The sequence below is a fragment of the Meles meles genome, chromosome 7, assembly GCF_922984935.1.
Source record: "Meles meles chromosome 7, mMelMel3.1 paternal haplotype, whole genome shotgun sequence".
NCBI classification, from domain to species: domain Eukaryota; kingdom Metazoa; phylum Chordata; class Mammalia; order Carnivora; family Mustelidae; genus Meles; species Meles meles.
In genome coordinates this window covers 130169298-130194965 of record NC_060072.1, presented here as the reverse complement: position 1 = coordinate 130194965, position 25668 = coordinate 130169298, and the positions used below count along the sequence as shown (strand labels likewise).

At 36.8% G+C, this 25668-nt stretch overlaps 1 protein-coding gene across 2 annotated transcripts in view; it reads right to left on the bottom strand.

The window, feature by feature from the left end:
• PLXDC2 (plexin domain containing 2) overlaps window positions 1-25668 on the bottom strand; it is a 470012-nt gene that overhangs the window by 71403 nt on the left and 372941 nt on the right. For both annotated transcript variants that reach the window (XM_046011960.1, XM_046011961.1), the window contains exons 10-12: window positions 17457-17517; window positions 11270-11420; window positions 9403-9441 (exon numbers count right to left, since the gene is read on the bottom strand). In XM_046011960.1, coding sequence (XP_045867916.1) covers window positions 9403-9441; window positions 11270-11420; window positions 17457-17517 — 251 coding nt within the window. The remainder of the gene's footprint in view (window positions 1-9402; window positions 9442-11269; window positions 11421-17456; window positions 17518-25668) is intronic.

Below are 25668 nucleotides of genomic sequence, written 5' to 3'. Positions count from 1 at the left end.
AATCACTGCTTTCCTTTTCACTGAACTTCTTGAAAAAGTAGCCTGTCCCTGTTGACTTCAATTTCCTTTTTGCCCATGGACTTCTTAGATTCTTTCTGGGAATTGGGCTACTGTGCACTGTAGAACTGTCCAACAAATGTTAAATATTACCTAAATTAATGGTCACTTTGCTGTCTGTCTGTCTTTCTTTCTTTCTCTCTCTCTTTCTTTCTTTTTCTTTTTTTCCCTTAGCCTGTCTATAGCATTGACATTGACATTTTTCACTACTTCTTCCTTGAAATGTTCTTCTCTTTGGTTTCTGTGATAGTAAACTCTACTGGTTTTCTGGCTATCTCTTTAACTCTCTTTGCAGTTTTCTAAACAAAACTTTGTGTTCTGCATTTAGCTCTGTGCTCCTCTCATTTTTATACCTTCTTTCTGTGATCTCATTTACTCTCATAACTTCAACTCTCATTTCTACGCTGATGATGCCTACATTTATATCTTTTGCTTATATTTCTCAAGTTAACTTTAAATTTGCATGTTAAAATGCTCACTGGACATCTTCATTTGGATGGTCCACAGATACTTCAAAGCCAGTGAGGTTAATTAAATGCATTGCCTACCCTCAAAACCTGTCCTCTTCTGGGAACCTCTATTAAACACAATCATCACCCATATAGATAACTAAGCTGAAGTCCTGGCAGTCACCTTGGTCACTTTCTACCTCATAAATCAAACATCCAATCAGATATTAGTTATGTAGCTTCACTTCATTAAAAAGTGTTTCCCATGTCTGGTTTCTCTTCTTTATTCCTACTCTCAGCCACCACTCTGGCCTCTCAGCATTTCTTTTATGGATTACTAGTACAATCTCCTAAGTAGTTTTGTTGGCCTCATGTTTACTCCTTTCCCCTCTGTTCCCCACAATCCCTCAAGAATGACCTACTAAACATGTGAAGCTTTTCATGGCATTCTCCTGTCTAGATGATGGCAATGGCTCCCAATGTCTTTGTGTAAATTTAATAAACTCCCTTGCCTGGCATAAAAGGCTATTGAGTTCTAAAACCCCTACTTACCACCCAACCTCACCATCCACCACCACTTGCGCACATCTTTGCCCTCGCCAAATGAAATGTCATCACTCTTTAGTTCCCCAAATAGATCTTGATAGCTCATGCCACTCAGCTTCTGTCTCTGCTGGTCCCTCTGCTGAAATGTCATTCTTCTCTTCCTTTTCTACACAAATCCTTCATATACTTCAAAAGTTGGATCAAGTATCTCTTCTGAGAATCTTTCTCATTATTTCAGTTTTGTTCAGATGACTTTTCTTTGCCGTCATAGTTTTTCCCGAGTCTATCATTGTACTTTTCACACCACATTTAATCAATGGTTAATTTCTTTATGTCATCCCACTAGGACACTCGCTTCCTTATGGCAGGTATCAGCCCTCATTTACCTTTGTATCTCCATCATTTGCTAATGCACTAGCAATGTAAGAAATGTTCCCTGAATAAATGAAATCAAGTCAAATCAAATGAACATTAAAGGTAATTTTCTAGTGACATATATATTATTTTAGCAGCACAAGGCAATTTACTATGATCACTAGATATGTCATATAAAAAAATGATAATTTTACACGTTTGCCCCAGGAAGACTAACAAGAAATATTGGGGGAGGGATACTGCTCCTGAGGCCTCTCATAAATCACAGGTTCCACAATGTAACAATATATGGGAGTTTATTTCTTCTAACAGGAGATTCCCAACACCGGGTGTCTAACAGAAAGAGGGCAGATAGAAAAAAGAGATGAGCACAGAAAAGAAGGGAGGTATCAGTCAGAGAAAATATGTTGGAAAACATTTTGCCAATGGCCAATGGAAAAATAGATCTGGAAGTACCTCTTAAAACCTCTTGAAAGTCATGGATGTGTATTTCCTGAGCTGTTCGGCTACATCATTTCATTCTGCATCCTATCATCAGCACAAACTCTGTAATTCCTACCAACAACGTAAAGGGGAAAAAGTATATTCCAAAGTGATTTTCTTTTTCTTTTCCTATACTGGATAGTGATTTTTTAAACGATTAAATGCAATTTTTGTAGGTCAAATTTGGTAAAAAAAAAAATCAGGAATTTCATATGGTTCAACAAAATACAGAAAGTGTAATGGTCTTTACTAAAATAATTTTGCAATGACTAAAATGATCTCATTTTCTATTAATGACGTAACAGACATATGCTTAGGGTCCCCTATCTCTGCTGCACAAGAGGTGTTCTCTCCATGGAGACAGAGGTAATTTGTTGTTGTCATCAATGAAAACGTTGTTTTAGGGGCGCCTGGGTGGCTCAGTGGGTTAAAGCCTCTGCCTTCGGCTCAGGTCATGATCCCAAGGTCCTGGGATCGAGCCCCACATTGGGCTCTCTGCTTGGCAGGGAGCTTGCTTCCTCCTCTCTCTCTGCCTGCCTCGTGATCTCTGTCTGTCAAACAAATAAATAAAATCTTAAAAGAAAAAGAAAACGAAAACGTTGTTTTATGGGAGTCATGACGTATAGGTGCGGACCCATGCATGGATTCAGAGTAAGATATGTCATTCTTATTTTGGGGACTGTAGCATAAATAAATCAAGAATTCACTCAACTCCTGATACTCAGTGCTGTCTGTGAACTGATGGTGTCAGCATGGTCTGAGAGCTTGTTGGAAGAACGACGCTAAGGTTTGGGTTCTACCCTAAAATGACTCTAGCAAAAAATGCATTTTATGGCTCCCTCTTCACCCAGGAATTCTGATGCACCTTACTATTTATGAGGCACTGCATCAGACCACTTGCTCACAACTCAGCTTTCCATGGGATTACCTGAGGGGTTAGAACACGTGGATGCCTGAGTCCCAGCTCCAGAGGCTCAGATTTAATTGGTGGGAAGAGCAGTCTGAACTACTGGGGTTTTTACAAGCTGGAATAATAAAATTAGATGAGAATAACCATATGATTCTCATGCACAGAAAAAGTTAAGAACCACTACTCTGGATGAAATTTTAGGAGAGAAATTCTTAATCCTAGGGGATATTCAAAATCACATTCTGTAGTGTAAGACATTTTCACGTTATGGCACACATATACTTAGAATAGAGTTAGTGCTACCATGAGAAGTAGCCAAACAAAGCAAAGGATAAAACCAAATGTCAAGATGCTTTACAGTTTTTAGAAATAGAAAGTGAAAGAAAATCAATAGCCGTCAAAAGGAAATAAGCTTCCTTTTCCTTACAAGACTGTGATCTATGTGAAAGAAATAGATGAAAAAAAAGTAAGAGAAGGTGGGGGGAAAATGAAAGATATGTTACTTTGATGATTTATGTATTAAAGTAAAAAAACAATTCGACTGAATGATAAATGAAACACCAGACACTTGATCTGTCACTACAGACTAGATAATAAGAATATAACCTTAGAAGTATTCTAGTGAAAAAAATCGAATAATGTTCTAACGTTTTATCTTTGGGTGAAGAGTCTTGGGTTATGTTCAGAAATAAGAAACGAAACACAGAAGAATCAGAATTTAGACTCGCCATTTCATAGCAGCTCATTCTAAGTAGATCTGTATTTGATCCTGGAAGTCAACCACTTTGCAGATTTGTACCTCAGAATTAACTTGATCATGTTCTGCAAACTGAATACTGTAGCTATTCCAGCATCTCTTTGATGGGGACACACCTTCTGACTCAAGAATGCAGCCTTTCAGAAACCAGGTGTAGCAAAATTCCTAGCAATAAGGAGAAATGACAAGCACAGTGCCACCTGCATAATACGTCAATGCTCTCTGGAGTGCTGTTACTTTAAATATTATTAACAATTAAGAACTCATATTCAAATATGTTTTTAAAAAGACACTTCACTTATCAAAAGGAAGAATATTTGGAGGAACCAAGAGCAAATGCAGTTTTGGTACTTTGATCATTCTCAGTCAACACTTTTTTTTTCTTTTTTTAGGAGACGGGTGGCAGAAGGAGAGGGAGAGAGAGAATCTTAAGCAGGCTCTATGATCAACGTGGAGCCCCAGTGTGGGGCTCTGTCTCACAATCCTGAGCTCATGACCGGAGCCGAAATCAAGAGTTGAACGCTTAACCGACTGAGCCACCCAGGTGCCCCTAAGTCAACACATTTTATTTTTTTAAAGTTTTATTTATTTATTTGACAGAAGAGAGACAAGGAGGGAGGGAACACTAGCAGAAGGAGTGGGAGAGGGAGAAGGAGGTCTCCTGCTGAGCAAGGAGACCCATGGGGACCTCAATCCCAGGACCCTGGGATCAGGACCTGAGCTGAAGGCAGATGTTTAATGACTGAGCCACCCAGGTGCTCCCAGTCATAACCTTTTAAATAATAAAATAAAATCAAGGATTTTAGACCTTAAAATAATTTTAACATCTGCACTGTAGCAGAATGGTACAATGCATTTTGCCCAATTGAGTTGAATCTGGTTGAAGATTTTACTTCTTAATTAAAGAACCCTGCTATTGATTCAACTTGCAAACTTCCTTCAGCTCTGGATATAACTTTATCCAGGTCTAATCCTGAAGACATTTACGTTTCCATTTAGGTGGCTAAGTGTCATCTGGAAGCAACCTAATCAAATGCCAAAGAAGGCATTTAATAGTCTGATCTACTGTAATATATAGCTAGGTCATTCCTTCGAAATGTAACTCCTCTAGTAAGCTTTTGCCAGGATTTGAAAACCCAAAGAAGATGTGATTTTAAATGCTTATAACCACTATTCACTGAAATATATACATTTAAAAAACACATTCTAGAAACCCTTTCATGGTGAATTAAACCTGAATTTCTAGAGAAACCAAGAAGGCTGAAAGAATTTTAAATTAGATTTTGAACATAAGCACAGAGTTGCCCTGTAGTTTGGAGAACACCTGCCCGTGATTGAGACCACTGCTGAGTTCCACAGGAGAATCAACGTGTTGTGATTTTCATAGAAAGGATAAAATGGAAACTACCACATCAGTACATGGGAAAAGAAATTTCATTTCCAAACACTTAGAAGTATCGTCAGCTGTTATAGAAAAGGAAAAATAATATAGTAGGAATAAGTAAAATCCTTTATGGTGGCATTTTCTATTTGAAGTTTGATTGTAGGAGCTCTGTATTATAAGAAAACAGTAATACTGAGAGGCTGTCAGGACTTGGAATCTGTATTAAGGAATTTGTATTATTAAATAGAATCACACCCCAGGTCTGTCTCATACTAGTCAGATAACCTAACCTTTCTGTATCTTCATTTCCTCAGCTATAAAATGAGAATAATAACAGGACCAACTCACGGGGGTGATGCCTGGATTAAATGAGGTAACTACACATGACAGCATTTGGAAAGGTCCCAGGAACATAGTAAACACTTAGTGCAGACATTTTTTCCTCTTTTTCTTTTTCTCCTACATCTTCCTCCAACTATTCAGAGATAGTTGTACAGATGGAGGTAAATTGCTACCTTTATATCGGCTCTTCTGAGTCTTTCATTCACCATTGCCATTCACCATCAATCAACACTATACGTCACTGAAGGGGTCTGTACCCAGTAGATATCATTCTCTTTGTTTAGATTTTTTCACATTCTTGTCTCCGAATTGTTCATAGGTCTTAGATTTTCCACTCAACCCTTAAGGTGAATAAAACTTCCCCAATCCAAAAACTATCCTGAAACTTCCAGAAGTTCTACCTAGTCCTACTCTAAAGGTGGCAGGAACCTCAAATCACAATTGAAGATTCATCAAGAGTGATTTAGCAGACTGTAACTCAGTTTGGGTCCTGTGAAGGAGAAGCCCTGTTGTGTGCCTTTGGTGTCCAGCTGCTCAGAAGTATTTTCTACTTTCATATCAAAGATGAAGGAAAATATCCTGGAAAGTAATGTATAATCATGCCAGCTGTAGATTCCACTAGAAAATCAACTCTTTTAACCCAAAGCAATGTCCCAGAAAGACTCGGAGGCAAGGTAATCCAATATCTAAAGGCAGCATCATTAGCTTCTAGCTACATATTGACTATTTTGAAAAATGTCACCCTCTTTTTCAGGAATGTAGAGGCCTCTAAATTAAAATGCTTTTAGAAACAGCCAATTAAATGAAATTAAATAAAGAAATAGAATGTGCTAAATTTCTTTGCAACAATACATAGCAATTTAGACAAATTTATTAGTTTGCTTTTAAAAAAATTCTCAATAAATGTGAAAAAAATGTTAACATTAGGCAACCTTTTTCATTATTAGCTCCATCTTGTCAAAATGTTTACCTGGATGGGGAAGGGGAGAAGCGTTCTGAATTTTGTTTTCAACATGTTTAATCAACTAATCAAGTTAGATTTAAATTGGCAATCTTTCCTGCATCTTCAAATTCCATGAGATAAAGAACAATGAAAGCATGCTCTCTTAATGAAGATGTTATAAAAAATAATGTGTAATTTCCCTTAAGTACTGTTTTGAAGGAATATTTATCTTAATACTGGTCAGGTTGGTCTGCTCTAACTGTACTTTTAGAAAAAGTGCTTTATAAACAACCCTAGACATGAAAAGAGTTCCTGTATACAGACACAGTTAAAGTGTGATATTTTGGAATTCTGGGGAATGCATGCTGCACATTAACCATCATCTGAAAATCCATCAACTTTTCTAGTATAACAAAAAAGAAAAAAATGTTTCCATTTACATCAGGAATTTACTTCACTTGATTTCTCAACTTCATAAGACAGTTTTATGCATTGCATTAAGAAAATCTTCAATGTTTTCAGATTCCTTGCTGCACTAAACAAAACTAAGGATTTTCCTTGGGATAATTGGTAATATTTTGGGGAACTATTTCCCAAAGTGCATTTCACAAAACATTCAGTTCGTGAGGTGCAACTTACAGAAAAGTTTTATGACCAAATCGTGGAGAAATGCCTGATACTAATTCTTTATTTCCAACTTGAAATTTCTTTAGAATAAGTGAAATAAGTCAATCAGGAAAAGACAATTATCATATGATCTCTCTAATACGAGGAATTTGAGAGGCAGGACAGGGAGTTGTAGCGGGTAGGGAGGGAAAAAAAAATGAAACAAAATGGGACCAGGGAGGGAGATAAACCATAAGGACTCTTAATCTCAGGAAAAAAACTGAGGATTCCTGAGGGATTGAGGGGGAGGGATAGAGTGGCTGGGTTATGGACATTGGGGAGGCTATGTACTATGGTGAGAGCTGTGAATCGTGTAAGCCTGATGATTCACAGACCTGTACCCCTGGAGCAAATAATACATTATATATTAATAAAAAAAATAAAAGAATATATGCTTCTCGAAAGCAGAGAATTTAGCAACGTCTTGTTCACTTATCATGGCCCCAAGCCTCTAACAGTGCCCTGCACTTAGGCTTTCAGCAGGAATTAATGAATAAACAAATGAATATAAAAGCTTTGAACAGCTCTCTAGCAAAGAAACCTCTTTTAATTTTCTTTCATCCAGAGTATCTCATACCTATTTAATCACAGTAATCTTCTTTTTTTCTGTTAGCATTATGGAATATTTTAAATATTTAGAATATTAAAAAAGAAAGAGAGAAAAGAAAGCATAGAAATGAAACCACTACCCATATTAAGAATTAAGTATAACAAATACAACAGCAGCCTCTTGGGGAGCCCTCCTCCATTTCATAAGGTAACACCAACTTTAAGACTTATGTTCACATGAAACTAAGTAGCATCCTGCTCTGAGAAGTTCTGAACTGAGGAATTGCTATTACCCCTTCCAGTGCTAAGATTTTAACTTATTTCTAGCTTGTATATATGTTGCAAATGGTCATCTGTAAAGCTATCTGCTCACACTATTAATATATTAATAAGAAAAGATGAATGAAATAAAACACTATGATACAGACCAAAGACAATGGATAATTGATGTTAATAATGATTACATGAAGAGGCTAATAAGCAGCTTATCTTTCAAATTGATTGATATGAAATTTAAAGATGCTACAATATATACCTTATCATACAGTCAACCTAAGAAAACATCAAAGTATTTGTTACTTAACGTCCACTGAGTAATTTAGAAACTATTCCCTACAGTTGCTAAAAGAAAAAAAAAAAATCCCAGGGCACCCGGGTGGCTCAGTGGGTTAAAGCCTCTGCCTTTGGCTCAGGTCATGATCCCAGGGTCCTGGGATCCAGCCCAGAGTGGGGCTCCCTGCTCAGCTCCCTGCTCAGAGCCTGCTTCCTCCTCTCTCTCTCTGCCTGCCTCTCTACCTACTTGTGATCTCTGTCCATCAAATAAATAAATAAAATCTTAAAAAAAAAAAATCCCTAGCAATGTATACATTGGATTTTGACTTATAAAATCAGCTGGGGCTGCAAAAGTAAAGATCCCTGTCACAGGGTAGCCCCATTTACATAAGAAAAGCTGCTAAGAGAAACACCTTCCCGGGGCACCTGGGTGGCTCAGTGGGTTAAGCCGCTGCCTTCGGCTCAGGTCATGATCTCGGGGTCCTGGGATCGAGCCCCGCATCGGGCTCTCTGCTCGGCAGGGAGACCTGCTTCCCTCTCTCTCTCTCTCTGCCTGCCTCTCTATCTACTTGTGATCTCTCTCTGTCAAATACAAAAAAAAAAAAAAACAAAAACAAAAACAGTGTTTAAAAAAAAAAAAAAAAAGAAAAGAAACACCTTCCCTTCTTGAGCTAAATAAACAGTTACTGAAAAAAAAAATCTCTTTTATCAAGAGCCAGGAAACTGATAAAGAAGCACATATGAGCTAACACAGTTTAATAAAAAAAGAACTATTTTTAAAAATTTAGGCAATATCTTTCACAGTCTTAATTTCGGTAAAATTTTCTTCCAAATTTTCAAGGACTATTATAGATATTGCTAAATTTTCTTAGGAAAATGTGAAGTATGTAACTACCAAGATGTTCTTTTTGCATGCCTAATTTTTGTTCCTAGCTTCACCTAAAACATAAAAGGCCTACAAAGTACATTTCCTTATTGGTCTGTTTCTCAATTTTATTTATAGAAAATGCTGAATAGTCAACTTAGAGGGGAAAAAAAAACCCAACAACATTTGAACCCAATACCTCCACCATGTAGATACTCAATATACAATTAAACCAAAGAATAGCACAAAAAGAAGAAAAAGATCTGTGGATAAATTCTCACTTTATAATTGCTCATGGGTGTCCTGTAGTTTTATAGGCAAACGTGGATTAGAATTTCATTCAGCTATTGAAACCGCTTCGATTTTCAAGCCAAACAATAAATTCTTCCCATGTTAAATACCAACAGAGATCGAAATATAACTTCAGTCTCTACTAGAGGCCCACAAGTCCTTTCTCATATTTAAATGAATGAAATGAATGAGTATCTAAAGGTCCTTCAAAAAGAAAACATTTCGACTCCTACCTCCGTTATCTTTCAGATGCAGTGCTATCTTGGTATCATCTGGAAGAGAAATTCGAAGTTATTGTAACCAAAAAACTTTTAATGGTGCACAAATCTGATGACCAATAGTCTACCAACGCCTTAATTATAACATGAATAGATTTCACAATCTTACTCAGTGAATTTCTTAGTGCAATGAGAGCGAAGTGCTAGTTTACAACAGGTAGTGCTAAAATTTCTTACTAAGATTTTAAGATCGAAACTTCCGTAAAGCATTAAAAGATTCTTAAGGTCTTGAGAAAATTACAGTTATAATTTTAACTTAAAGTTCACTTATTTTTAATCTTTGAAAATGACTTATTGTAATTAGGCTCTATAGTGATGGCCTTCATTATTCATTTTAAAAAAAAAGATCAGGAAATTCTAAAATATTTATGAATTTAACTTCAAAGGTTAGGTGCTCATCCACTGCTAATAAATTTGACCAAAATCATAAATGAAAAGATCTTGCCCATAATGAACAAAATAAACAAATAAACATGCCTTTTTTTTTTTCTTGTTTCAGTGGTTATATTTTTTCCTGAAGCATAGGATTCAAATTGAAGTAATACTTTCATGGAGTAGGATTCAAACTACAAAAATATTTCACAGGCTATATAACAACCCCAAATAAGATGGATTAAAATACAACATTGGCTTTAAAAGCAATAAAATGTATTTAGCAGCTGTCCTCATCTCATTTTATAACTTCAGCTAACTTTTTTTAAAAGGATTTATTTATTTGTTTTAGAGCAAGAGTGAGTGAGGGGAGGGGCAGAGGGACAGGGAGAGAGACTCTCCAGCAGACTCCACATTGAGCACAGAGCCTGACTTGGGGCTTGACCCCACAACTCCAAGATCAGGACCTGAGCCGAAATCAAGAGTTAGATGCTCAGCCAACTGAGCCATCCAGGTGCGCCTAGAGTTAACTTTTAATATCCAATTAAATTACAATTAAAAGCAAAAGTTTCAAGTTTAATTTATTATTCAAATGAAAGCAAGGTTGATGACTGTGAATAAGTAAGATCATTTTTCCCCCCAAAGCTCACTCTTGGCCAATTAGTCTCACATTTCTCCCTACTGGTACCACTCAGAATATATGGTTCTATTTTAGCTGATATACTTTCTTCCCCAAATGAATTGTGCCCACACATCAATATTTTCTAGTATTTTTGTCTTCCCTGGCAAAAGAAATGTTTTTCAAGACATACTGTCTCTCTATAGATTATAGACCAACAGATTTTATTGTCAGTATTTAGGTAAATATTAGAACTGCATATAAGTAGAATTATCTATTTTCTCTATATGCCTTTTGCCTTTCTCTCCTGTGACTGAAATACTGAATTCAGGTACCACAAAATTTAGCAATATAAAAGCAAGTCTGTATTTCCTTTTTAGGGAGCACAGGTAGCCAGGATATTATAAAAAGCTAAATCTTAATAAAAGTTACCATACATTAAAAGAATATTAACACATATTTTTATTGCATACTAATTTTGTCTTTTCCCCTTTAGAAATCCTTTAGAAGTCCAGTTTGCCAAAGGATAACTTTCCCTCTAGAGAGCTACTCCAGTTCATGTCAACTCAGTGACCTTCCCTTCTTTAAGAAAAAAAGGCAAGGGGCACCTTGGTGGCTCAGTTCGTTAAGCGACTGCCTTCAGCTCAGGTCATGATCCCAGCCCCAGAATCGAGTCCTGCATCAGGCTCCCTGCTCGACAGGGAGTCTGCTTCTCCCGCTGACATTTCTCCACTTATGCTCGCTCTCTCTATTTCTCTCTCTCTCTCAAATAAATAAAATCCTTTGGAAAAAAAACACTTCTAAGAAAAAAGGCAGAAATATCGAGAATACCTTCTGTGGGCAGGCTGGTGGGCAGCTGGGATATCACTGCTCTTCTGGTGGTCGTTAGGACCCTGAATTTTGTGGTTGTTGCTTGTACGGTTGTGGTGGTTTGAGAAGAACTTTCCATTGGCTCTGTGTTCTCACACATCTTCTCTTTGGACTAACAAGAGGAAAAAAATGGGAAAACAATTTAAGAGAGATCGTATATGCATTTTAAAAAATTACATAAAAGAAGCTGAGCTGTGAAGCACAAATCACTCTCAGATCAAGATGAGGAATCAGTTATTTTTGTATAGGACAATATTTGTAGATTATAGTAATTTACAAAATATATAAAATAGATGAGAAAAAATGGGATATTAGTAAAGCATTTTCACCTTTAGATATTCGGGTTTCATCATTTCTGTGGTTAACCTTTCATATTACTTTTTATCTCTCCCTAAATTTTATAGCGATTTATAAAAGACATAATGTCAAGAGGGAGAAGTTCATACAAGAAGAAAAACGTGTGCAAAAAGATAAGATTTAAAACATGGTTAGATATGTGGAGAAAGAACGCATTTCAAACTGGTAATGCTAAATTCTAAATATTTGGTAAAATGCTCCATATTACTTTATTGTTTCAAAAACAATCCACCACAGGTTGAAAGAATACTTAAAATTTTTGTTTTCTTTTATGAAATATTCAAAACCACCCGGGCAAAAGATTGAATGACTCTCCTATAATCCCTTAGCCTATTTCTCCTTAGCACAGCTAGATTTTCAAAGATACCAGGAAAAGATGCATATTTTATTTTTTATTTACAGCCCACAAATATAAATCCTCTGACCTTCACCAGCAACAATCTCCAACATCCAAACTTTTATGGTTTAGAAGCTGGTGTTTCTCCCACCTCTTTGTTCTTCAAAGGACCCCATCCCTCTGGTAGGTCTTAGAAAATAATTAGTATGCACCTGGGAGGTACTCGTCTCACTTCTGAAAATTATTATTAAGTAAATTTCTTTCTTAAACTTCTCTTGTCATTAACAAAGTACAATGCACTTATTACTAGTTCAGCAAGAGCTCCTGAGATGGCTTCCTTTTTCATTAATGGAATATGACACAGGTTTCTTCCCCACTTCAACTCCCAATATCCTATGGGAATAAAGGTAAAGGTTTCCACATTTTCTCAGCCCAGTGGTCTAATGATCTTGCTGACTCTATGTCAGGTACCACCCTTCCCCCCCTCCTCCCACCTCTCAGCCTGGACCTCACAGGCAGTTGGAGATGCTTTTATTCTGAGATCACAGATCCAGTTGTCCTCTTTTCAGTCTTTCCAAGAATCTTTTCACTCAGATTCTGTTTCTCCTTTGATGACACTGAAAGCCCAAGTACAATGATTTTTCTCCCTTCAACCCCTTTTCCTCCCATTATTTCAACCTCTCTTTCCAATTCCTTCATCTTGCCCTGTTTTGTTTTTCTGCCTTTTCAGAAAACCCCCAAAATCAAATGTAGTAAAAATGACAACAACAAACAAACAAACCAAAAAACCCACCTGCCTTCTCCCTGCCCTATAACAAAGCTAGAAGAAGCTGGAGAACAATCACACATCCCAGGCTTGGAACTCCATAGGGTTACCACCTATGGGTGGCCTCAGCGGGCCTTCTGAGCTGCTTGGCAACACTGTCCTGTTTGCTGTCTCCTCTCCCACCATCCTCCATATCAACTGCAAACCCTCTCCATTCTACTGAAAACTTGAATCCCATAATGCCTCTCCAGATCTTACCCCATGGGCTCACCTTTTATTTCCTTGATAAGAGTCATCAGCAAGATTTCTCTGCATTTCTTTACAAATCAGGATTCATGCTTGAATCTGTAATGGACCTATCCCTCTTTCTTTCTGTAATCATGGAGAGAGCCCAGTATTTATAGCTACTCTCTCAACCTCTACTTTGGCCAAACTCAGCCCACGTTGTCAGGTTCTTGTGAACTTGCTCATTTAATACCATACTTTCTCTTCAAAATGTTTTCAATCTCAGGTTTTCCACTGCTTTGTTCCCGTTAGCACTTAAACACACTCAAGCATGTCCAATCTTATTTTAAACACTCAGTCCTCCCTCCTTCTCCTCAGTCCTCCTTCTTCTCCTCAAAGCTTTCTGACATTCCCCTACTTTTCCTTCCATTCAGTTATACTTCCAGAGATAGGTCTGCCCTGGTCTTCACAGACTCCCACTTTCCCTCGGAAAATCGTGTTGCTCTCCAATACAAGTTAATTGAAATTTCTTATGCTGGTGGTTCTAATACCACCTTATGTACAAGATCATCTATATTCTTCACATCTCACAGCATGGAGCCCAGATAGCTGTGCACTCCCTAGCTTTGGCTTCTATAACACACACTCACACCAATTTTCTGATAGCTTTCTACAACTCCTTTTTTCCCTTTTTATTTCTATCTCTCTGTTACGTGTTGGTAGTTCTTATGGATCTTTCTTGACTAATCTTTTTGCTATATGCATTCTCACCAGCAATTTCCACCATACCCGTGATTTCAATTCACATGTTTATGTAGATTTACATAAATCAATACCAACAATACACATCTCTTTCTCGGATTTCTGACCCAAATATTCATCTATTGACTTAACTTATGCATGTGGGTGTCACAGACATCTCAAACTCAATAAGTCTCCCGTGGAACTCATCGCAAATTATTCTCCTCCTGTGTTTCTATTGTCGAAGACCAGTGTTAGCCAATACCTTAATGTTTAACCTAACATCCTGGACTTGTTTAGCTTACAGCAGTAATGGCAGATTAAAGACTCTAAATGGGCCTCCTTCTGCAAAATCAAGTAGCTTCTGGATGAAATTTGAATTTTAAAGTGTTACTAGGATTTGCAGGAAGCAAAGAAAATCTCCAAGGGTACCTTTCTATTGTCTCTCCCCCAAAACAAAACAAAGCTAAAGCTGTAGACTGTGTAGTAGGAGTCATATGCATTAAGCAAGGGAAAAATGCAGGATTTGTCCAGAGGGCAAGAAATATTAAAAATCAATATTGCTTCAAGGAGCTCAAGCCTGTGCCAGCAGTAGATGGGGGAGATAAATTTATACCTCTCCTCTCCATACTAAATAGGGACATATGGTGTCCCCTAAAATTCTCAGGTTCTCTTCATCAAACATTCTTTGGTGGAAAGTACCATCTATTTAGGTCTTTGGGGTTCCCATGGAATAGGATAAAATAAACATGCAATTCTAATTAAAGGACACACTAAGAAACACAAAAAGAAAAAAAAAACACTGACAAAGTCAGCAAAAACAATGAAAAACATATTTAAACTACCAAAATCTTTATTGTGATCATCTAATATAAGATGCACAAAAATTTATATATGAAATATTTAAAGAAATGAAAGGCAAAATTTAAAAATGAACTAGTAACACAGACTACAAAAATGTCTTGGCAGATTTAATAAAGTATAAAATTTAAATTTCAGAAATGAAAAATACATTTTTTGAAATTATTACTTCAATGAATATGTTAAACAGCAGATTAAATGAGATGAAGACAGAATTAATAAACTGGCAAATTGATCTGAAGAAATTTCCCAGGATGCACCACAGGGAAATAAGAAGATAGATGATGTAAAAGAGGACTTTCACAGTCCTCCTTTCCATTCAGCCACTTACCTACTGATCCTTCCCCCACCCTCTCTGTGATCACCACTACTCTACCCACTGATGCGGCCCAGATCGCCAGCATCTTTGGCCTGGGTTATAACCATAGTCAACTTCTTGGGTTCTTACCTCATAACCTATTATTCACCCATAGCCTGGGTGATTCTTCCAAAGGCCCTGATTAAAAGCCTTTCCCCTGCCTTTATTACTTTTTAATTGAGAAATGATATATATAGATAGCAGTAAATTAGTTTCAGGTGTATGACATAATAGTTGATACTTCTGTACACTGCAAAATGATCACCACCATAAGTTTACCTTACATCTGTCACCAAACGTAATTGCAAAAAGTTTTTTGTTGTTGTGATGAGAATTTTGAAGATTTACTTTTAGCAGTTTTCAAATATGCAACACATTATTTTAAGTACAGTCACCATGTTGTACATTAAATCCTCAGGACTTCTTTATTTTATAACTGGAAGTTGGTACGTTTTGAGCCCCTTCTGCAGTTTCAACCACCCCAACCACCCATCTCTTCTCTATCCATGAATTTGGGTTTTGCTTTTTGTGTTTCGTTTTGCTTAGATTCCACATATAAGTGAGATCATACAGTATTGTCTTTTCTGTCTGACATATTTTACTTCGCATAATGCCCTCAAGACACATCCATATTGTGACAACTGACAAGATTTCCTTCTTTATATGGCTAAATAATGTTCTGTGTGTGTGTGTGTGTACATTCATCCATATACACACATTTTCTTTATCCATTCACCCATCAATGGACACGCAGGTTATTTCCTTATCTTGGTTGTTGTGAGTCATGCTGCGATGAACATGGGGGTGCTGTTATCTTTTTTGAGTGAGCATTTCATTTTCATTGGCTAAATACCTGGAAGTGGAACTGTGGGGTCATATGGTAGTTCAATTTTTAATTTTCTGAGGAAACTCCATTCTTCCCTTGTCTTTAGGATGAAGCCCAAACTCCTTCAACTTTTCATGTTTGGGACTCTGTTAACCCACCAGTCCCAGTTCTCACCACTCCTCTCCTCAGCTCCAGCTACCCTTTCAGGCATCATCTCAGGTATCTTCTCCTCAAGCAAAGCTTCTCTTATGCTACTTAACCAGACGACGTCCTTACCATTACTCTCTGCCCATGTCCTTCTCTATATGCTTCAGTGGTCTATCCACTTGCTGGACACACTTCTTCCATTTTTATGCTATCAGTGTTTAGAATAGTATATAGTAAGTACTCATATTAGGATCTGCACTTATGGAGAAAATTTATCTCACAGGATCAGAAAGAAAATTTAACCCTACTTTTAGGCACAGAAGATGGACCGGAGTTGGTGACTTTATTGTGTTAGAAAGATATAAATGCTCATCGTAAAGCCATTAATATTGACAATTTAATTACATAATTAAAGGGAAACACTGAATATTGAAGATGCTTGACTTTGACCTTCTTGGGAATAGGGGGTAATTTTTTAAAAAAAATTATAATTTCAGTGCTTGGCACATTCCATAGAACATGGTAAATTCTCCACAGATTAATTTAGGAGGGTTTAAAATATGATGGCTTCTTTAATTCCTTGGTTCTTGGTGGGCAAGAAAATTTAAGATATCTGAATTACACTCTTGATCTTTACACGATATAGCTATTCAATTTCAACATTTTCATTGAAGTAAATGTGATTACATGAAAGAAACATCAATCCGAAAACACAACCACATTTCCAGCAGTATATTTTCATTTTGAACGATGTTGTTCCATAAGTGAAGCGAAATAGATTAGTGTATGTCACTGTAATCCCCCAAATGAATGTCAAAAAGTTGATTAAAGCTGCTCTGGCAATTCTGCACTTAAAATTCAAGTCTATTCTCAGTGATGTTTTTCTCAAGATATTTATAGGACATCATAAATAAAAACTTAAATTTTAAGAAAGGTTCTACTAACCATTGGTCTCCCACTAGTTTTAAAGAGAGCACTTTGGCATGATTTGCTTTTGCTCAATGAGAAAACTTGCATCACTGTCTCTGCCATGTTTGTCTCGGGGTTACTGTTTCCTTGTTATACCATTTCTGACTGATTTTACATCAATTTGCTGCAAGTGGTCTCTTCATCCATACTGTTGGTTTTGTTACTTGAGATAAAGAGATGAATAATGGCTTCCGAGATCTTAAAAAAGCAGCAAGTGTTTAAGAGAGCTACCTTTGGCTTTTAAGATTTGGATTCCGGTTCTATTTCCTAGCCATACATCTAACTCTGCTACACTTGTTGCCCCCATCCCCACCATCTTCCTTAGCCCCTCCCTCTTCTCCTCTTGGTAATATGGGGCAATAACACCTCCCAGGTCTAAGGAAGGCTATGAGACTAAATCGAGATAATACAGGTAAAGAGTTAAGCCCAATATGTGGCACATATTAAGGGCTCGATAATTCCCAGATATTTTTGTTAAATTAGATGCCATTTTCATTAAGACATAGCTACTCTATATGACAGCTTGGCCCCAGGAATCCTGTCATGAGAAAGCATGTGTACCTCTTCCGGGCATCCACTGTCCACCCAGTCCTGCCGATGGCGATCGAATCCACTGGAACATCTTCAGAGAGGACACATTGCATGCAGTTCAGAAAAGAAAGTAATGGGGTGCACAAGGGGCAGGGCAGGGGGGAAGAAATGAAAAGAAAAAGATTGGTAAGTAGTTCATTCTCAAATTTTCAGTTTAGCACGACATAAACTTTCTTTTATAGAACTGCTAATCGGAGTAGCAGTGAAATATTTACAGCGTGGTGAGTAACAGCTCACTCCTTAGGTAGTCATGCTATTAGGATCACTCATGGCCACAGAGTACACCACTGAGGCCCTCTACACCATGCAGAACACCTGGGTCCCCAAGACCCAGGCCAGTTGTTATTCTATGAAGTTGGTTTTCTTTTTACTCATACATTTTCTTTCTCATTATCAAAACAAATAGATATAGACAAATAATTTGCAGGTATCATTTTTTAGGATTTCAGAGCTCTTTGTTTTCCTTAATTTTTTTTTTTAAGATCCACAGTCACTCAAACTCTCTATTGTGCAGGAAAGGGTTAACTCACAGGTTTGAGGTGTTCAAACTCTTCCATTTATTTCAAAGAAAGAACTGATCCTTTTCTGGCTGCCTGTAGATAACCTCCAAGCCCTTCGGATATCTCACCTGATAAGATTGACTTTGTGTATCTTGGGTGTTGGGCTATGCAAGACAGTTTATGCTAACAATATGCTTTATGCTGACAATATGCTTTATGCTGAATGGCTGTTTTTATGCATCTGGGTACTGGGGCCATGCTGTATCAGTTTGACCTCTTGGAGGGACTGGGGACTAGAGATGAGAGTAGTCATAGAGAAATTCATCTCCCTATCTGACTGCCCCTCAATAAAAACCCTGGACACAAAAAGCATGAGTAGGCTTCCTTGGTTGGCAACACTTGGTGTGCTTTCTCAAATTGCTGTTGGGGGACGTAAGTGCTGTCTCTACAACTCTACTGGGAGAAGACAATTGGAAGCTTGCACCTGATTTCTTATGGACTCTACCCTACATATTTTTCACTTTTACTGATTTTTAATCTGTATCCTTTTGCTGTAACAAATGGCCACCTTGAGTTTAACAGCTTTTTGGAGTTCTGTGAGTCCTTCTAGTGAATCAGTGAATCCAAATGTGTGCTCGTAAACTCCTAACATCAGTATGCTTATGTTATCTCTAAATGGTCTAAATCAACAAACACTGGCTTAATAAGATTTTGTTTAGTCCTACTCTCTTCCTTGATTGGAATAATTTTCTCCCCTCCTTATCTAAACAGCTATATGGTCCGTTTATATTTTTAAGACCCAGAAATTACTACCTAGAGTCCATTCTCATAAAGCTTCATAACTGCTCTGATCACATCTTATTTTACTATTTAACTTTCCCTTTTATATAAAACTTCACGTGCATATGTCTTATTTACCAAACTTGATCATGAACATTTAAAAAAAAATTGTAAGATTTTATTTATTTGAGAGAGAGAGAGAGCACGAGCCGCAGGGAGAAGCAGAGGGAGAGGGCAAAGTAGGCTCCCTGCTGAGCAGGGACCCCCCCTGACATGGGGCTCAATGCCAGGACCCCGGGATCATGAACCAGGCTGAAGGCAGGTGCTCAATCAACTGAGCCATCCAGGAGCCCCGATTATGAACATTTTAAAGTTATGACTGGATCTTATAAAATCATACCTAACACATGATCTAACATATGATTTCTTTTTCATGTTAGAAATTCAAAATATTTTTACTATTCTAATTAAGGATTTACTTAACCCCTGAATTTTAATATCTAAGTATATATTTATATATCTGAATCCATATTTATGAATATTAATATAGATACCTATGTATTTTTCAAAATTCATGGAGGTCATTCAACTTTTGTCTTGTGTTTTCTTATAGTACTACTTCGCAACTTTTTTTTCACTTGTTTTGCAATGAGTCTACACGATGATGACTTTTGCTAAGAACACTTGCCTGAGATTATGTACATGGCATGGATGAGCGTAATTTAATTCAAGTGGAATGTGAAAACATCTCTGCTGTCAACAAAGAAGACCACTATCTATCATTTTGCCCAGACATGATCCATTAGAGCTCTGCTCTTTTATGCCTACCATCTGTGTTGAATAAACTTAAGTGTGGAATAAACATCAGTGTGTGATCTGGCAACCCAAGTTTGAGAATCCCCAGTTGGTCAAGCCCATCTCTGGTTACCCAAAGAGATTCTAACATTTGGAACCTGTTTAATTCCAGATGAGGTAGATGGCTGTTCCCTCTTCCCCTTTTGGTCCTTTCAAGCTTGTTTAAATATTTAAACATGTATTGATATTCCCTTTTGCAATGGGGATATATCGATTTTCTAAAAAAAATATGTTTTAGGAGTGACCTAATCACAAGTCATTTTGAGAGCTACAAGTAAATAAATGGAATGGATAATTTTTAAAATGCAGTTTGTTTTCACTAACTCTATTCCAGTTGTATTCAAAGCCAGTGGAAATTAGTAACTTTTATATTTTAATGAAACAGTACCATATCTTAAATTTAGGGGTCAGCCAAAATTTCACCTTAAGCAATTAGCCCTTTAGATTGTTAAATTAATCCTAGGAAAAGTATAGAAACAGTGCATTTTGTTTGATTTATTATATAAGCCCCAAGTTATATTGTGTGAAATTAGGTTCCCCTGAAAATATCTGATTCGATTAAGTAATTCATTCATTTATTCACAATTGATTCCCTATTAACTGATCTACAGCTTACTAATTGCTAGGGTATGAAGGACTAAGAATGGCAAAACATTAAAACATATGATTTGAAAATGCATACATTTTTTGAAAACTCACATTTTTGTAATTTAGAAAATTAACACAACGGGACGCTGAATTTTTGGTCTCTTTTCTAACCTAGTAATCTATATTGTATCTGAGAGCAGTTATAAACAAAAGGGTGTGTGTTTGAGTGTGTTACAAGCCTCTAAGAAAAATCGCCTTTATATTATCTCTGAATTCTGAAAAAAACCTCAAATATCCTCTCTTAAGAACACTTTCCTCTCTCTACTGAGCTGCTGCATTGTTTTTTTCTAAGACCCAATGATATTAGCCATGTTATGCTCCAGCATATCGATTTCCTGACACTCTTAACACTGTTAGCAAAGAGGCTCTCTCCTACACCGGAATCACCCTGTATTCCTGTCGAAAGCAAATTCATGAATGTAGCTGAGTAAGATTCTCTGGCAGTTTGGGTCCAGCAATTTTCATTGTAAACAAGGCACCCCAGGTGATTCTTACCACACTGAATTGTAACATCACTGATTTCCGGTTTGAAATGTCCACTGCAGGCCCCTTGCCAAACCTCCTGTCCATCCTCTAAGACCTGTTCTCTTGCCCCTTAGTGCCCCTGCCCGAATGTGCTGTGCTCTTTCATCTCTGCCTTTGAACACGCTATAACCGTCTGGAATACCTTCATTGTCTCTAGTTAGTAAATCCAATTCAACTCCAGTCTGTCTCTTCTAAGCAGCACCTTCTTTTTTCCCACTAAGAGTCAGCAACCCCTTCTCAGTGACCCCCAGCCCCTTAAATGAAGTGCTAGCATCTATTATTATACTCTGATTGGTTGTTTTTAGCTTATTTTAGACTTGGGAGTACATGGTTCAAAGGAGGGTTAGAGTCAAACCCCTAGACTTGGAATTTTGGCTTCGGAATAAAACAAGAATGAGATCCTAGGCAAGTTATTTTTCCTATCTAAGCTTGTTTCCTCATCTGTAAAACAAGGTAAGGGAGGTTATATAAGGACTAAAATAGTGTTTGGTACATAGTCAACATTTAATAAATATCAGCTGTTTTTATTTTTTTTTAATTTTTAAAGATTTTATTTATTTATTTGACAGAGAGAGCTCACAAGTTGGCAGAGAGGCAGGCAGAGAGAGAGGAGGAAGCAGGCTCCCTGCAGAGCAGAGAGCCCTATGTGGGGCTCGATCCCAGGACCCTGAGATCATAACCTGAGCCGAAGGCAGAGGCTTTAACCCACTGAGCCACCCAGGTGCCCCAATATCTGCTGTTTTTAATACTGCTATATGTTTTTGTAGTATATGTGTAGCAAGATTGACAATTGTTGAAAATGAGTGAGATTTTCATTTTAGAGACAGCATTATTTACTATTGTTTATTAAGTGCCTCATCAAACTTTTTAATTGTTTCCCTTATATAGGGCCTACACGATAAATTTGTTAGTAATTACTTTATCTATTTCTACGATTGTTAAGGAGTTTCAATCTTTGTGTTTTCTAATGGTTATTTCTGACATGGAAAGTTATTGATTTTTATGTAGTTATTTTGTAGTTATTGATTTTTGAGTAGTTATTTTGTAATTGGTACCTTTATTTACAAATAATAATGTTGCTTCTCCTTTCCAACAGTCATGTGTTATATTTAACTTTTTTTCCCCTGTGCACTAACTAGAGATACAGAATTCTATTACACAATAATCATATTTTTCCTTTCTTCTTTATTTTAATTGGAATGTCTCTGGAGCTTCAATGTTCAGTATATTTTTTTCCATTTTTGTGAAGTAATACTTATTGTTATGTTAATAAAATCTGCTTTTTTACTTAGAAAAAAATGTTAGATTTTATCAAATATTTTTTCCTCTAAAGCTACCAGTTCTATTAATTGCATTAAAATACTTCTTTAAACCATACAATGAATTTATTATTTGGCCACATTTTAATTATTTCAATTCTGTGGTTTTTGATTCCTGACTATTGGGGTTTTCAAAATTCTATACTCATAAATAATACAGGATATCTATGAGTAATCTATAGCGAACATCACACGTAATGATGAAAGAGTGAATGCTTTCTTCCCAAGATCAGAGACAAGACAAAATGGCTACTCTCATCACTTCTAATCAACAAGGTACTACACAATTGAAGAGGCAAGGAGAAGTTAGAACCCGAGAAAGTGAAGTTTTGGGAGACTGTCAAATCAAATCCGTAATTGCTTCCTGTCTTGGGTCTTTCCTATATGAACGCAAAATAAAAGGAGAAGTTAACTCATAGCTTGATTAAGTGGCAAAAATAAGGCAGCCATACCAGATTATAGAAGAATTAGTGAACAGCTGAGACTCATAACGACCCTCATTAGAGACACAAAGTAATATTCATTATGATTTTGGAAGATTGAACAGTAATGATTTTACAACTAGAGTGAAAAAGTCAACAAAAACCAAAAGGATATCTTAGGGTTAAATGTTAAGACTTAAGCGAATAAACTTTTTGAGTGGGGTGGAAATTGAAGGATACCAAAAAGATTAAAGTCGAGGTATTCCCCTTTATAAAACCCTGGGATGGTACATATTACCGCAGGAAACCAGGTCATAAAGCATCTGTCAGCATAGTCAGTTTCAGAACTAATCTGCTCTAGGATTTGAAGAGGAGAGTAGCCATTGGTTTCTTTGGTGCTTTCCCTTCTATGAGCTCTAACCCACGCAGCCTTCTGAAGGAAGTGCCACGAAGGAGGATTATCCTTCTCCCAAGTGCAACCCCCGATCAAGGTTACAGCACTTCGCCTGAGGACACAACACTTGTTATCCAATAAAAGTTATACAGTGAGAGATGAAGTCTTCAGTTTACCAGGGGCTATTACCATTTAAGATCAGACTAGTTATCCCAACATTATGAAGACAATATTTCTTCACTGACTGATCTTAAATATGTCTTTGGCGACTACTCTGAGTCGGGCTGAAAACACGTTTTAACAATTTGGTTCCTTATTTATGAAAGATTTCCAACTCCTTTAGAAACACCATAACTTTTAAAGAAGATAGATGAAAATCTGAGGCTGAGGAATGGTAATTGAAGGAAGACTGTTAAGACAATTAAATAGTTTTATTTTGTGTCTCCCAACTATATATACATCAATAAGATGTCACATAGCTTTTATTTTAGGAAAGGAAGATTTTATCACTGGTACTTTTTTCTAAGAGTGAAATTAATAATCTTAGAGCTTTTAGCCTGTGTGGTTCTAATGTGAGAATTCCAGCTAAAAAAAAATGTTACTTTCCACCTAACTAAATGTGCAACTTTGAGGTCTTTTATCCAGGCATCATATTAGCACATCCGGAAGAAACTGGGAGCACAGCTCCTTGTATCACATTAGAAAAGAAAACTTCCCCTGCCATACTCAACTCCCTTTCAGAATCCGGGCACTAAGAATAATGGATTCTCTAGACTTGAATTAATAATTAATAACTTGCTTAGTAATTTTCAACATGCTATTGGGGAATTTTCAGAAAAACAAAACAAAATGCTGTCTCCTTTAATATGGGAATATGGGGAAAAGAAAGGGAAAGAAGTCAAGGTTACGGAAAGTGTTGGAGCAAGTTAACAGTTGACATGTGTTTAAAGACGGTTAGTTAAGTAATTCTCAGCCCAGCCAGGCAATATTCCTTAGAATTATTTGCATCTGACTACTGCAAAAACTGAAGGCTTTATTACTTCCATGGAAAGAACATGAGTTTAAAATCGAATACATAAGACTGGATTCAGGTCTTGACTCTGTGAGTCATGGCGAGTTATTATTGGAGATTCAGTTTCTGTAAAATGGAGATTGTAAAATCAACCTTCCTTGTGTTTTGGTGAGAACTAAACAGGATGATATAGACAAAGTGCTCTTCCAGTGTTTGACATAGTTAGTGTTCAATAAATGTGAGCTATTTTATGCTTTTTTACCCTCCATGGCACTTAGCACTGGTCAAAAGTGTTTACTGAAAAATTAACCTAATCTCTAACCAAAAATCTATGATATTCTGCAAGTCCTGACCTAGCTAGCTTCTTTAGCCACAAAAACAAAGGATCTTAAACAAAGAGGAGAAATATTCTCTTTTTGATGAATGAATTTTTTCAGAATCTAAACATTCTTGCCAAGCATTCCACTTTGCTATCTTGGTACAACAGAAGTGAGAGTTGAATCTTGTGGGAAAGGAAAAAAAAAAATTGCTCCTCGTGTCTGTGAGTCATTGAAGTTAACAGTCACAAATGAAACTACTGGAGATTTCAGGATTCCAATTTTTGACACCCTTTCTTTAACTCTCTTGGCTTCATATCAAGTGTTATACTTAAATGGCACCTTCCAATGCATAAAAGTGGACAGAGCAGTGACTTTTATTTTGAGGTTGGCTGAGAAAAAGAAATATAAAGGCTCCTTTCACCAATAATTTTATTCCATGGTGCTCAGATTAATGGCTCCTGGTCTTTCAGTGTTGTCTGCCTTCCTGAGGAACATCAACGATGCATGAATTAAGTTACCTCTGTTCTGCCAAGATAACAAAGTTAGACTCTGGCAAGGAACTAGAAATCCCTCTGATGAGCCAATTGTCTCATCAAAATAAATAAATAAATAAATAAATAAAAATTTAAAAAAGGGTCTTTGTCCTAATTTAAGTTTTGATGTACAGCTTCAGAATTTCCTTAGAAGGCTGAAATCTGCAGAGAAACAGATGAAGATGGACTTTCTAGTCTCTTAGGGAACCATAGCATGAACTTTGCCCCAGTTTGAACCATAAACATTTAGCAAAGAACTATAAGGGATACAAGAGACCATTACATTTGTTACCATCTTTTCGGGAAGAGTAACCAGTAAATTGATCCAGATAGCTGCATGTCTCTCTCTCTCTCCTGTCTCATTCATTGCTAAAGAGATTAAGTGTTTCTAATCTCAGTAGATTTGGGTCCTTGCAAATGATCTTCAGAAAGAAAGGTTGGATTAGGAAGGTTAGTATTTCTAACTAGGAAAACCTGCATTAATCACAGATTTTCAAGCTTTGCCCAGAGTTCAGTGTTTGGTGTCGCAGAGGCTTTCAGTGACTGATGTCCTGGGTGAGAAGGAGATGGGAGGGCATGGCTGTGAACCCCCAGTCAGATCTAATTTTATCTGTTTTGTATTTGGAGTTTCATTTTTCAAAAATGTTTCTCTAGCTTGAGAAGAAAAAGGTTGGAAATCATTATATTAAATCATTTGTACACCTCACCCCATTAATTAATCTAGGCTTGTTACCGCTATATTTTACTATGTAATTAAATCTTTCAGACAAGTACTATGAGCTCATTTAAAATATGATAGTATAACATTGACAGGAACTCCAAGAAAAGAAGCATTTTTTTTTCTTTTTCTCTCTGTATGTCCCTAGAAAATGTA